At 41.3% G+C, this 14,305-nt stretch overlaps 1 protein-coding gene across 2 annotated transcripts in view; it reads right to left on the reverse strand.

Moving 5' to 3' along the window:
• Nucleotides 1-8,983: 8,983 nt before the first annotated feature.
• The window catches only part of ccnb3 (cyclin B3), a 6,533-nt gene continuing 1,211 nt past the window's right edge, over nt 8,984-14,305 (reverse strand). For both annotated transcript variants that reach the window (XM_035675386.1, XM_035675387.1), the window contains exons 4-12: nt 12,669-12,781; nt 12,389-12,554; nt 12,201-12,299; nt 11,987-12,079; nt 11,603-11,740; nt 11,116-11,271; nt 10,825-10,974; nt 9,744-9,874; nt 8,984-9,653 (exon numbers count right to left, since the gene is read on the reverse strand). In XM_035675386.1, the coding sequence (XP_035531279.1) occupies nt 9,584-9,653; nt 9,744-9,874; nt 10,825-10,974; nt 11,116-11,271; nt 11,603-11,740; nt 11,987-12,079; nt 12,201-12,299; nt 12,389-12,554; nt 12,669-12,781 (1,116 nt within the window). In that variant the 3' untranslated portion in view covers nt 8,984-9,583. The remainder of the gene's footprint in view (nt 9,654-9,743; nt 9,875-10,824; nt 10,975-11,115; nt 11,272-11,602; nt 11,741-11,986; nt 12,080-12,200; nt 12,300-12,388; nt 12,555-12,668; nt 12,782-14,305) is intronic.

A 14,305-nucleotide genomic window follows, 5' to 3' on the forward strand; every position in this document is an offset into this window, starting at 1 on the left:
CATCATCTCATGTACAAAACCAGAGAAAATGCATTCTTATGTTTATAAGAGACGACTTCTTCACCACCCGAGAGTCTGTTGTCTTTACGAGCCCATCGCTAACGGGTCGAATGTAGATATCAGAGGTTATAGCTTCAGTATCATCCCCTCAGTTTCATTCAGCTACATTCACATGGGGTTGAAATTCATTACAGTGGAGGCAGAGACACCAATCTCTCCACCCACAGCGGCAGAAAATAGACCAGAATGCAATTCAGAATCAGGCAGGGACACAGCTGCAATCACACCACGACCAAATGATCATGAACTGGGAGGCTTTATTACTCGGCCATACCCCAATGCTTGATTGAAAACAATACTTTTTATGTCATTACTTTGTGGGTTGATGAAAAGCATCGTGGGACGTGTAGTAAAACATACATCATTGTTATTTTCACATTAAAAACAGAAAAATACAGGAATTTAGAACATTTATTTTATTAAAAACATGAATTTATAACACAAATATCTGTATAATGTAATAAATAATGTATAATACAAACAAAGTTATTAATGTTTTAGTTAATAATATGTTTTCCTCACCATTATTTTTCTGGTTATTATAATTTAAAACAGAGGAAAACTCACCTTCCTTCACCTTAAGTGGATTGAAAGACCCCTGCAGGGCGTTATCCCCTCTGTGTGGATCCCTAACAAATCAACATAAATCAGTGTTCACCAGTAGATGTCAGTAGTGGCTTTGACTAAGACTAAGGAAAAGTGCACAAGTACCAAACAATCCTGTATATTTATGTTCAGTTTATGAAAATAAGGCAGTTAACTAATGTAGCTAATCCTTTCTAGTGGAGAAAATATGATAATGTGCTCTCTGGGGTGTCCTTCCCATGGCGAAAACTAATCTGGGCTAAGTCGATCATGCTAGCTGTGAAGCTTTACAGTGGTGACCTGACCTTATAATTGTATTATTTCCATGTAAGATAAAGATAAATGTTGTATTCAGAAGCTTTATGACAATTATAGTTACGTTGTTTACAGTAATTTTAATGTGAAGCCAGTAAATGACAACAAGGAAGCCTGTATTCATCTGAGTTTGTCCTTTTGCTGTATTTGTTGGATGTTAAACTCATCTGGGCCCTAAATGGAAGTTGTTTGTGACATAAACACTGTATTTTACTGTTTGTTTGGGGTTTTTTTGGAGGTGGCAGGGTTTATATATACATAACCTAGTGCATAATCAGGACACTTTTCTCCTTCACTTTCCTAACATACACATTTTCTGAACTCCTAATGTCAATAAGGAGCGAGAAAATCAGTTTAAAAGGATCTTTACACAAATAAGATGAATTACGATCACCTTGAAAACCTGAAAAAACAACTAATTAAAGAGCCATAAACATAATAATGTAAGACAATCTAAGAGAAGAGTTTTATCTGGTTGCCCTGTTTGATGTAGAAATTACAGCCAAATTAAAAGCCAACAGAAACTCTTACAAACCTTATTTTACATTTCTGAAGTACGATCAATCTCTGCTTTCGAGTCGCCTCACACACCCACATTACGTAACATTTGTTAAATCTGTTTTTGTCAGATTTGAGCTTTTACTGCTGAGTGTTGAGTCCACTTCCTCGGAGGGAAAATTCCCCTTTTTGTTATCCCCCGGAGGTTTCAGACATCAGTGACGCTGACCTCTGGGCGTCGCATTGTTCCACAAAGATGTGCCTGCTGAGGTTCACCGTGTGTGTGTTCATGTGTCAGTGTCTTAGGAAGTGTGTCAGTGTGTTCGTTTCCAACACTTTTCTTCCCAGAGGCTGTTCTCTCTCACCCACACACCACAGCACACCACACAGGAGTTTATGGAAATGTCTGACAAAGAAGTCAGAACCAGCGACAGTTTACCATAAAATTCCTACAGAAGGAGGGAGAGACGTTTGGGGTTGTCACACATTCAGCTGCAGTCTAAAACATTTGAGCAGGCTTCAGGAAAGTGACCCAGTTTACCAGATTATCAGGACTTCAGAAGCACAGAGGCACTTATTCTGATAAAATGTCATTTATTATCCAATATTGGCATGGAAATTGATGTTTACATTGCTAAAGCAAGTGTTAAATATATTTATATGCAGATTAGTAAGAAAAATGCACATTACGCACATGCTTCTAATATTCTATGTTATTGTATATAGTATATATTTTATTAATATACTATATTTTATTGGATTTTATTCTGTTTTATTATATTTTCTTTACTCTTGGCACTACCTTTCCCTCTGTGCTGCTGTGCTGTTCTACTACAGGGGATCAATAAAGGAACATCTTATCTTAACTGTTGATGGTCTAAACTCCTAAAATGAGGGGAGGTCAACTGAAAATGGAGAATTAAATGGAGGTATTCAGATCCTTTATGTTCCTAAAGTAATTTTACTGCAGGGATTGTGGTGTTCATTTGAGGAAATGAAGGTTAATTGATCACCAAAGCATGGTAGTAATTTTAAATCATGTGCCCTTAGTAACCTGAGTAGGATTATTGATTGCTGGAAGTATTTGCAGAACTAATATTAAGCAGGAACAGCACCAGAAGGTGAGGCAGATGGATTGGTATTTAAAAGGCCGTCTGTGGGAAGCGTTTTTAGGAGTTTCTTGGGTAAAGTAAAGCATCGGTTGATATTGATGGGGACTTGTAATTCAGAATCTGTTGCCAAGAAAGGAGGAAATTTTATGTGGAAGGCATAGAGAGGCAGGCATAAATGTGACTAAATCTCATCCCTTTCTGTATATAAAGCACAGAAAGCAAAAAAAACTCTGTGCCAGACTTTATAGGAAATGTGTGATCAGAGGCAATGAGTCTCTCCTGTACTGAAGAGTGAAGATGTGGCTGCAAAACCTAACAAAGAAAACTGAGAAATGACAGTAAAGGAATTTGTTCGGCTGCACAGCTGAAATAACCTTTCAGGAGGAGTTAGTACAGAGGCGAGGGATGAGGAGGAAGTACCCTGGTTTGATAAAGAGGAGTGACAACAACAGATGACTAGATTAATATCCAATTTACTTCAGAGGGATGAAAAGAACTCAAAGTCCAGAGTAGCCTCTCTCTCCCGGGAAGGACCTGATGGTCTGTGTCTTGCTTGAACACCTTGAGAGATGTAGTGTATTTAATAAAGCACTAAAATGACCAGAGAGAGATACAAAATCAGAGGGAAGATTAAAGAAAAGTTTTATTTCTAATGTAATAAATCTTTATCTTCTTAGATATCAGTTGCTGACTAACAAGCTCTCGGTAGGGACTTGATTTCAAAATGGCTGCTCCCAAAGTGTCCATGGCCTTGTAGTTTTTTAGAGGAACAAGCGGTCGACTCGAGATCAACGGAAACCAACGAGGAGCTGAAAGCCTCAAACATCTGCTGCCATAGCAACTAAGTGTGAAATTATTTTAATCTGCTCTGTACTTTGTCCTAATTAGTCAAAACATGTAATGTGGAAAGACCTTTTAACTAATTAATGACATTTAAGGTAACAGCTTAGCGTAGTAAAATTCAACTGTCAGGGGAGAATAAACACAAATGTTACTCTGGCATGTTGTAGCTACAAATTATGAAAATTAAATGTGATCGTTTCCACCTAATTTTACAATTTCACATTTTAAAAATAAAGTGTATTAAAATTCTTATTTTTAATTTTAAAATGTACCTGTATACCAGAAAATGTTCACGTTAAAGCACTTTAATGATGGTAAATTATAAGTCGAAGCAGTGAAAGATGTTACAGTGGCAGTTGAGGTGTAACTGTAACACCGAAAGGAGTTGAAATGTTAACTTAAGTATAAAGGAATGAAAGAAATTAGTCGGAACAAGCATTTGTTGGAAGTGTAAACACTGAAGTCAGTTGAAGTTGTGTAAAACTGTTGAAAGCAGTTCAAGTGTCACAAGCAGTTTAAAGTCTAATTTCAAGTCTATATGTCTAAAAAAAAGTTAGAATACCAGTCAAAGTGAAGGAACTTAAAAGGAGTTGAAGTGGCACTTGAAGTTGTTGGAAGTGTAAACACTTAATTTTCTTTTTTATTTAAAAGCAGTAGAAGTGTCAAGTTTAGTTCTGAGTGTCACTTGAAGAGCTTTTACAGTTTACAATGTTTACAATGTAAGATCAAGTGTATAAAAGTACCTAAAACAACAATATCAGTCGAGGTGAAAGCACTGAACGGAGTTGAAGTGTCAGTTGATGTAAACAAACGAGTTACAGTGAAAGTTGAAGTGCACTGATTGTAGCCTGTTTTCAGTCTCTCTTCCTACACTAAAGAAGGGACGACATTGTGACAAAACAAAGCAATAAACACGTTTTAAAACATTAAAGTTTACAACCTCCACAAAAACCTCCAAAAAAATTAAGCTTGTGTGTTTTTCCTTTTTCATTACAGCCTTAAGATCTGGGTTACAAAGGTCAGAAAATAAGCCACTTTCACTGTTATTATTCCAGTCCTTTAATGAAACGCACTCACACAGCGGCGTCTCAGATGATGTATCCATTTGGCTCTGCTGCCCCGACCGGCATCCATATTCATGCCGCTTGTTTCGATTCGGTTGTTTTGGCTCATCTGTTTTTCTCGCCTCCCCCAGCTCCGTCTTTCCTCTCTCAATCCCTCTTTTTCTCAGACAGGGCGAGGTTGCCCTTTTCGTCTTCGTCCAGCTTTGGGAATGCTAATGGCAACGTGGCGAGGCCAAGACAATTAGCCAGACACACTCTACACACAAACAGACCCCCCCAAAAAAACACACAAGTGTGTATCAGTGAGCTACAACAAACACACATATATATATATACGTATTGAAACACCAAACACAATGAGAGGCAATTTCTAGTGTCTGGTGTTTTGTTTTGCAGTTCAGTCCAAGAAACAGAGAAAGCAGAATAGAAAGAAAGAGAGAGAGGGGCTGAGTCACTCCAGACATACTACAGACATACTACAGACATCGGATATTGAATGGAAATATTGATTTAAGAATGCAACACCACCTTCTATGTATTTAATCCCTGAACTCAAAGCTTAAAAGAGCACTGCACAGTTTTAACAATGCAATCCTGTGGCGGCGTCGGACTCATGATGGACAGTTTTAATGAGACAAAGAAGATATATTCGCTTTTTTTATTCCATGTTATTCTTCCTCTTTGTCCAAACCTGGTGCCTACATTGCCCACAATGCAACTCTGCATCGCCGACAGTTCTGTCAGAGATTCACGTGTGTTACGCTAATAGCGACTAATGTAGCCTTTAGCCGTTACCCGATGAGGAGTGGGTTCTTCAGAGTTGTAGCTCCAACTGGCACCGACATCACATTAGGCACTCATGTTCCTTTTACAGGCTACATAAGTCTTAAAAGTCATTTTTTTCATACGCAGTTGTACTTTAAAACCCCTTTAAGCAGACTTCAGCCACGTTTTCACCCAAAGTACCCGGAAATTTTAGACCCAAATGTACATACAGCGGCATACGTTACCTCCGCTGGAGACAACCATAACGCTAAACTCAGGGCTTCAAAACGCTACTCCACAAACCGATGGGTGACGTCATGGTAGGTTCACACTTGGTTGCATCCAGTTGTGCTTCATGGTCAGCCAAGCAGCTTCATATTGATCCACTAAAATCCTCCACCATGTGTCTTTTTATTTGGCCAATTCGACTCTTAAAACATATGTGTCTCAAAGGACTTTAGAGACAAAGAGTTTGCAGAGATCTAACTAATCAATCACCAAATAGAACGAAGCGGGCCAAGTGAGAGACAGAAGCTGCATAGAGAAAGCATGAAAGCAATTATCAAAATTTGAGCCACTTGGTTCAATAAAATTGGAAAAGTCTTGAACTGTATTTGTAAAATTATTATTTTCACAGCATTTAACAGGCCAAAAAACATCCTGTAACATAATATATACACATTGCTGTGGGCAATTAAACTTAATCTCTAAACCAAGTCAAGTTTGTACCACTGTGTATCGATTTACCATGCGTGTCACTACTTTGTGGTCATTTTTCTGACAGTTTTTTTCAGCAGAAAGCAGAAACGGCCGTCAGCGGGCGAATCGTCATCATCAGCTTGTGATTCTGAAAGCAGGCTGTGACGCTCTGAGCTGAGAAGGGAATTTATTCACAGCCAGACGAACTCATGATTCTGCACGCAGTCTGAATTATAATGGTTGCTTATCTTAGCTCAATTCAGCCTTCAAAAAATTGCAATGCAGAGACTTAAAGTCATTCGAGATTTAATGTGACTGTGGATAATAATGGAAAACCCTCCCCCAACCATCTCTTTATTCTCCAGCTCAGACATCTTGAACAGCAGCTGCACCTCAGAAGTGAAAAACTAAAGACCGCAAAGCTGCCAGCTCTCAACCAGCTCCTTCTGATTGTGCAAAGCTAACAGAGTGAAAGCCCGTTTCCCAGCCCTCCACCGATCAATAGCTCATATTCGAGTTTGGCAGCGCCAGTTTAGATGTGTATCTGCCCGGGCGAATGGGCACTATCTTCCACGAGCACACTTTAATCAGACTGAGTTATTGGGATGTGTGGCTCAGTGGACTGGGGTAATGAACGCACACACACACACACACACACACACACAAACACACACATTCGCAATACGCCCAATCAATCACTTTAATTGATCGAGTGAATAATAGAGGAAGAATGGGCTCAGAAGTCTCCAGGCTCAGAGTGTTTGTGTGAGATGATGGGCAGTGAATTGAATTGGCAGGGATCCATATACTGTGTGTGTGCGTGTGCGTGTGTGTGTGTGTTTAATGTGCTAACAACAGTGAGTTTATGACTGAGGCAGGTCTATTCTCAGAGTCAGTTACCTTTCCTCCAGCCACGTGTGATTATCCTTTTTTTTTCTCATCATCATCATCAATTTGTTCCTACGATTAACTTTTAAAAAGGAAAATCCACTAAAGGTTGGGAGAAGTGGTCCAGATGGTGCTGGTAAGTAAGTAAATAAAGTAGACTAAACCATCTTTCCTCCGCCACAGCCATCAAGGTGTCCTTGAGGGAGTTACTTCAAGGGAAGAAAAATACCTATAAGTCCTCAAATAGTGCTAGAAAACAGCCAGATGAGCCTGTATGTCTCAGTTCTTACCTTAAATAACTTACAGTGGAACATCAGTTGGATTTAAATCGTCAGAGCTACTTTAAAGACTTAAAGTTTAATAATCATAAAGAGGCAGATCTATCTGTTTCTGAGCTGGCTGCAGCCTCGGGGTGGACTATGACGCAATGTCACAATGTTGTTGCACAAGGACAAAGACTCGCTTGTTTGTCCACTGGAAAACCTTGTTCCACCGTGGCCGCTGAAGACATAAAATCCATAGCTGAATCAAGGGCCAAGCTCGCTGTTGAAAGTCATTTAAAGCAGAAAAAGAAGAGATGGCAGGTTGCTGGAGAATCTTAGTGGATACCCTGGCGGCTAGAAGAAGAGAATAACATGTGGATGTTAGTAAATGCAGTCCAATGTAGTATTAAGCAGGTTCTTCTCTGTGGATTGAAGAGCTCAGCAAGAGAAAGTTTTTCAAAGGTACACTTTGTGATGGTGAGAAATGAAACTTTGAGCTTAGACCCGGTCTGTCCCAGTTCCATCTGAGGAAACAAAAATCAATTTCCACTCCTCCACCCGACTGTCACTTATAGCCACAGCAGGTTTCTGTAGAATGAGGCAGCAAAAAAAGGGGGAGAATTACAGGATCTGAGGTGTAATCTGGTCAACTTATTGATCTGTACAAATCTCTAAAGACCAGGAGCTAGCCGACTGCTACGCCGCTGATCATCTGAGGATTTTGAAGGGGAAAGTCTCATGAGACAGTCTAATCATAGTAGTTTCTGTGGTTGTGGTTCTGCTTCAAGCCCCAAGACTTAAATATATTCTTCTCACTTTTATTCATTCTGTCCAGTCTCAAATGTGAGCTGGCAAGAGGTAAAAAAAGAGCAATGTGACTTAAAATGCCACTTATAGTTGCTGCAACCATAAGAAAACTAACACATTTAAGTTATTGCACAGACGGACCGTCTCCTCTCAGCTAAAACTTGAATATTGAGTTGTTAACCGTAAGATATCAGTTATTTATTTTATTTATTTAGTGTTTTACGTCAAACACAAAATGCACATGTTCAGTGAATTGACAGAAAACAATTAAACTTTATAAGATTCACTATGGGAGCAATGTTCCTACCATTAATTGTCAAGTTTTTTTGGTTGATTCTGGCGGCCCCTGTGGACAAAAGCGGTAATGTTTACACCGTCTCATTTCATTGATTTGAAGGGGGCTCAGACCCGGTGGCTGGCATTAAGAAACTATATAGAAATAGGCCATCAATACTGAATTAAGACTGTTTCATAACCAGTTAAAAACTCCTTGTGGTACGTTTAATTACAGCGTGAAAGTGTGAGCATCTATGAGCTGAATAAGGTAGGTGACCTACAACTTAACGCTGTGCCTGAACCTGAACACATCCTGCGTCGACAGACTGAAGACCGTTTAGCTCTGTAGGTTTTCACTTTTTAAAATATTTACAAAAAAAGGCCCCATTCAGTACAGCATGTCTAACACTGAAGAGCTGGAAAATGGTCCTTTAGTTAATAACTTCATGTGTGACTACTATTTAAAAAGGTGAAGAATGAACATTCAAGTTCAAAGTTATGAGATTATAGAATCAAGTTGTCCAACATTGCTTCAGTGGGGCTGTTGAGCAAAAGTTCATTAATTCTCCGGTGTAACGAGAGTTTCAAGAGCAACCGAGCTGATTTCATGTCATAAATATTTAAATCTGGGCTCAAGAGAAGCAGCAGCAGCCACTGCAGAGAAACACCTGAGCCTGGAGGAACACTACTGCCCTCTGATGGCCGTGCAACACAACCACAAGTCCTGAGTTACAGCCAGACAAGGAAGACATGATCAAACTGAATTAAACTTTATCAAAACACATTTAGGAAAAAAAAAAAAAAAAAAAAGAAAGAAAGAAACACATCTTTATTTTAAATGTACGCATGACAGCCATTTAAAAATAGCACAGCATCATCCGGTCGTCTTTTATACAAATAATTAGCAGAGTGATATAAACATGATAAACACTGTACAATGTGTGAAAATACACGCATGAATACCGGCTGACTTCAGCAATATATGAAAACCTATAAAACTTGTGGGCCAGTGCATAATTCATTAGTAAAACTGAGCATTTTATCAACTTCGTCTCATTTGCTTCAAACGAAACCTTTTTTTTTTTTTAAATTACACATATACGTACATTACTAATGAATTTCTCTCTTTTATCTTCTTAGAAAATGAATGCCAAAACAAAATTGAACTCAAATGCAACACTAAAGAGTAATTATGGACAACCTTTAACATAATACACTGGCAACAACTCCTTTATAACAACATGCCCACATTAAAACTCTTTTTCCATCATAACACAGGAATTAAAGGTTTATTTCCAATATATAAAAAAGACACACAACATGTATAAATATTAAACATATTAACAAGTTATATACATGTTTGTAACGTAGACTGGCAGGATTTGAATTGTACTGCGGAGGCGACGTCTCACTGAGATAAAACCTTCTCCAAAATGTCGACGTTAACCAACGGCAGCGACGCGACTTCGAAAAACACCCTGAAAGAAATTTATAAAAAGAATCCATCAACGCTCTCGTCTGCATCAACCACCTCATTACAAGTCGTGTTATGCGTCTTTACAACTTACTTGTGTGAGTATTTGTTTCTGATGGCTCTCAGTTTGTCGTCCGGAGGGGCTAAAAGCATCGTGTGGAGCTTTCTGACGACGGGCGCCAAGTCGGACATCTGATAGCCGGAGTGGAACTGGAGGATGGGAGACTGCAGCGAGCGGAGGAACAGAAGGAGAGAGGGAGGACAATTTACATATAAAACACTAAGCCGATGTTGAATCCCGAAAGCTACAAAAGCTGTGATTTGCTCAGGTTTTATTACTCCGCCTGTGCAGCTTCCAGTTACACAAACATCATTTCTAAATTGGGGTTCTGGAGTCCAGGGTCGTAATAAAAATCCCCGGCCGCTCTCTTGTACGACGGCTGCAATGATAACTCGAATATGCAGAGAAAAACGATTTACATTTAAATTGAAGAACTGCAGTCTGGCTCTTCGGCCTAGTAGGACAGTCGAGGGTTGAAGTCCACCTCGTTGCCAGAAGCCAACTGAACTGGAACCATTTTCACTTGCTGAGCAAACAAATGGCCTTTTACAAATCAATCAGTGAGGAGAGGTTCATTTAGGGCCTCTGGGTTGTTTCTACCACACTGAAATAACTGCTAACATTAGGCTAACAGAGCAGAGCTGCAACAATCAGTCAATTATCCAATTAGTTAAATAATCGCCAACTATTGTGAATAAACGCTCAAATTCTCTTATTTCAGCTTCTCAACTGGGAGTATTTCCTGGTTTCTTTAGTCTGCTATGACAAAATTTCACAATTTTCTGACATTTCATGGAACAAACAACCAATCAGTTAAAAAAACAGTTTAAAGAAATAACTGTTGGTTGCAGGCCCAGAACAAAGCAACAGGTTTAAAAAACAAACAGCCATTATAATCTTTTCCTCTTGTGCAACTGGTGTATGAATCACTGTTGAACGTCTGGCGAACATCAAAACCTTTCAGTCGCAATAAGGCAACTTACTCACTGCCGTTCGACAGGAATACTAACTTTGACATCAGAAACCAGATGTGTCGAGTCAAAACATCTGGTACGGTTCTAAAAGTGAAAGTAACTCTGCAGTGTAAAGCCGTGATGAAGGAGAATAAACCCACCCATCCTCCGAGGTCTTTGGCGACCAGCGCCATCAGCAGGCAGGCTGAGGCGAGCAGCGAGCCTCTCTCCGTCACCAGCTCCATCTCCATGAGGCTCATCTCGCAGAAGTACCGGGCCAGCGTCAGCGTGTCCATGCCCGCGCTCACACACTGCAGAGACAGCACAGCAAACAGCGCGGTGAGACCTCGCAGGACTGAACGGAGTAAAACCCCTACAAACACAACGCTCTGCGGCGGGAAGAGGATGCGAGGAAGACACACACACACACACACACACACACACACACACACCTTGGCATAGCGTCTGAGGAAGCGATAGGGGATGGGGATGTTGATGTCGAAGGACAGCTTCTGCAGGATGCTGGCCTCCGTGGAGATGAGCTCCTCCCTCTTGTACGCGTCGTCGCAGATGTAGAGGAAGTCGTCGACACAAGGCGGACTGCGCTCCTGCGGGGTCGGCGGAATGAGAGATGAAAGCAGCGTTAGGGTCAGAGTCTACTTCGACCTCGTCACCGGCCATGCTGAGGGCAGTTTAAGGTCCAGTTAAGACTAAAGATTTTCTATTTGGAGGCGGTTTCGTGTGTCCAGAGACACAAAAAAACACTCAAACCGACTTCTTTTTGTGACCTTACAGGGAGAAACTACTCTTTCACTCATGCTACACCTTATCACAGATAATATTTTCATTCTAAATGTAAGACTTTTGAGTCCGTTTTTAAAAAAAGGACTTGGATTTAAACTATAATTTAATCTGAATTGCATGTTTTTGTGTCATCACCTCAAATTTGGAGGCGATGAGCATGGCGGTCGAGCCGACAAGCTGCAGCATCTCCCTGTGGACCGGAGTCTGGGACAGGTAGTGGTCGGTCATCTTTACGGCGAGGTACAGGGTCTCGTGGTACAGCTCAAAGTTCTCCTGAACAAAAACACGCAGAACAAAATCCAGTCAACATGCTGCACAAACACAGAGAAAGAAGAAACTGGAGAGGCACCTACGCAATTAGGCATCCAACTGAGCAGCAACACGAGGGTCCTTTTAATTTTCCTACTTCATGTTTTAAGTTAAGTTTATTTAAAGAGGTTTAAATTTAAAAATGTACCTCACCTACTTTGAACCCCTGATATCTCTTTAAGTTCACATCAGGCCGCCAGGAAAACTCACCTGTACTTCCACCAGCCAGTCGATCAGGATTGCCCTCATCTCGGGGTTGAGGCTGGGCTGCTGGGGCATGTAGTCACAGAGGACAAACTTCTCCTGCGGACAATAAAAACAGAGGAGAGAGACGAGATGAAAACAGAACGATGACCTTTGCGTTCACATTTCCGTCCCTAAAACAGCCTCCTTTCAAAAAAAACTTTCTGTTTGTTTGGCTCACCTCTCTCTGCTTGAGATAGTCGAAGATTTCCTTGGCGTACTCCGGACACATGTAACAGTCCTCCGAGTTCTCAGAGTCGATGTCAAACTCCTCTGGGATCTACAAGGATGGAGAGAATATGAGTGAGGAGGAGGAGGAGGCATTTGTACAGGTCAGGAGCTCGTTTCGGGGTGCATCGTTCTCCTTACAGCTTGTTTCTGAAGGTGTGCTGGCACTTCACGGGCAGCAGGGGGCGCAGCAACCACCAGCTCTTCTACTGAAGTTGCCACATCCCGCTGCGCCTCCTCTTCCTCCTCCTCTGCGTCAGTCCTTTCTCTCTCTGCGCTCGTCCCCTCCGAGCTCACAGACGAAGACCTGCGGGGGGACGGAGGCCGCGAATTAAAAGACAACGGAGACAACAGCGGGAGACGGAAACATCATCCACAAAGAGGAGTGAACACGGAGGAAGAACAACAAGGTTGTGTTTACTTTTTCAGGTTGGCTTGATTCTTCGCCGACACCGAGGTGGAGCTTGTTTTCTTCGCCTGCTTCTTCGACGTTTCCTTCTTCCTCCCTGGAAGGCTGATCTGAACCTTATGAGCCTGGGAACAAAGTCAAATCACAAACACCGTCAGACATCGCTCCATCCTTCACGGATCATCACATTCCCAATAAAGACCAACTCGGAATATTCATCTTTATTGGGAACGTGACAGCTTTGGTATCACAGTCTCGAACCTCTCTGCCACCTTGTCGGTTTCACGGCTTCGGTGATCGTGAGAACAAACACAACGAAAGGCGATTCGGTTTAATTTTAAAACTTGTCGACACACTCAAGTGAAGGTTTCCCACGTTTGATGCGGACGTCCAATCAGTGCTGACGGAAAAAGCAGTCAGTTAAAACAATAAATACCTCAGTGTGCTATATCGAACGAGTTTCGTGCACAGTGTCTCCATGTACCAGGATGCATTGCGTGCAAGCTTCTGATGCCGCTCCAGTTTGACCATTTCATTTTGTTACCTTTAAGTACGAAACAGCCCGACCTCGTCACTGTACGGGTCACACGACAGCGCTGCCGCCAGGAGAACAGATCTCAAACGTCGCCAATATGAGACGCGCTGAGCTTCAATTACTAAATGTCCTCACTCGATTACAGGCAACCAGCAGGGACACGCTTTCCAAAACTACAGTTGGCACAAAACGTCCACCAATTACTATTGCATGCATGTTTAATGTACGTTTGTATGCTACTGGATGTTTGAATTTCCCTCGGGATAAATAAAGTATCTATCTATCTATCGTGCATCTCTGCATAGAAGTAATTTAATAAGTACACAGCGTTATTAGTCCAAGGCTTTCGACTGGTCTGTTAAATGATCACAGATTGGTGGACGGTGACGAGTCGTGTCACCAAAGGCTTTAGCGCACCTCGTACATCAGCCTGAGTGAGCGGTTTCTTCCTGTGGTTACTATATGGCTTCACGCTGGTGTATTAAATTCAAACACTGTGCTTCTCTCACTATCGCACACGGTGACCCCCACTTACTGTCCCGAAGCCGACGTCACTGTCGGGCCGACAGACCGATAGCTTTCGTCCTGAATTCACTCTCAGATCTTGACCTTATGAGCAAAACATTTCTCCTCTCTTTAAGTTTTCCTCCACAAGGTCACCAGTTTTCTGTGCATCACTGTGTGTGGCACAAACTCAACATAAACAAACAAAAACAGTCCAATCAGAGGAGACTCAGACTTAATGTGGAAGCTCAGCTACTGTTTGTGTCTGCAGCCTCGGAGGTTTCTTTAAGTAGAAAACTAATTATCAGTGATATTTGTTTATGCGTGAGCAGACTGGGTGAAAATCCTGACACATCCTCAACAACCTGAAGAATTAAGACACCATTGTTCCCCCTAAAAAGGTGTTTGGTGTCCTCCCCATAGAGGCCAAGCGTATTTGCACGACACAGTCCCGTCATGAACTTCTTCCAGTCAAAACTGAGTGAAACGGGAACAACACTCATCATAAATACTAAGAAACGACTGTAAAAAGAAGCCAGGAAGCCAATTTTATGACTAAGACGGTAGAAAATAGGACAAATCGTGTTTTCAAAAGGCAGCTCTTGTGTAA

The sequence above is a fragment of the Morone saxatilis genome, unplaced genomic scaffold (genome assembly GCF_004916995.1).
Source record: "Morone saxatilis isolate NCDOM2014 unplaced genomic scaffold, NCSU_SB_2.0 Contig4, whole genome shotgun sequence".
Classification (NCBI taxonomy): Eukaryota; Metazoa; Chordata; class Actinopteri; family Moronidae; genus Morone; species Morone saxatilis.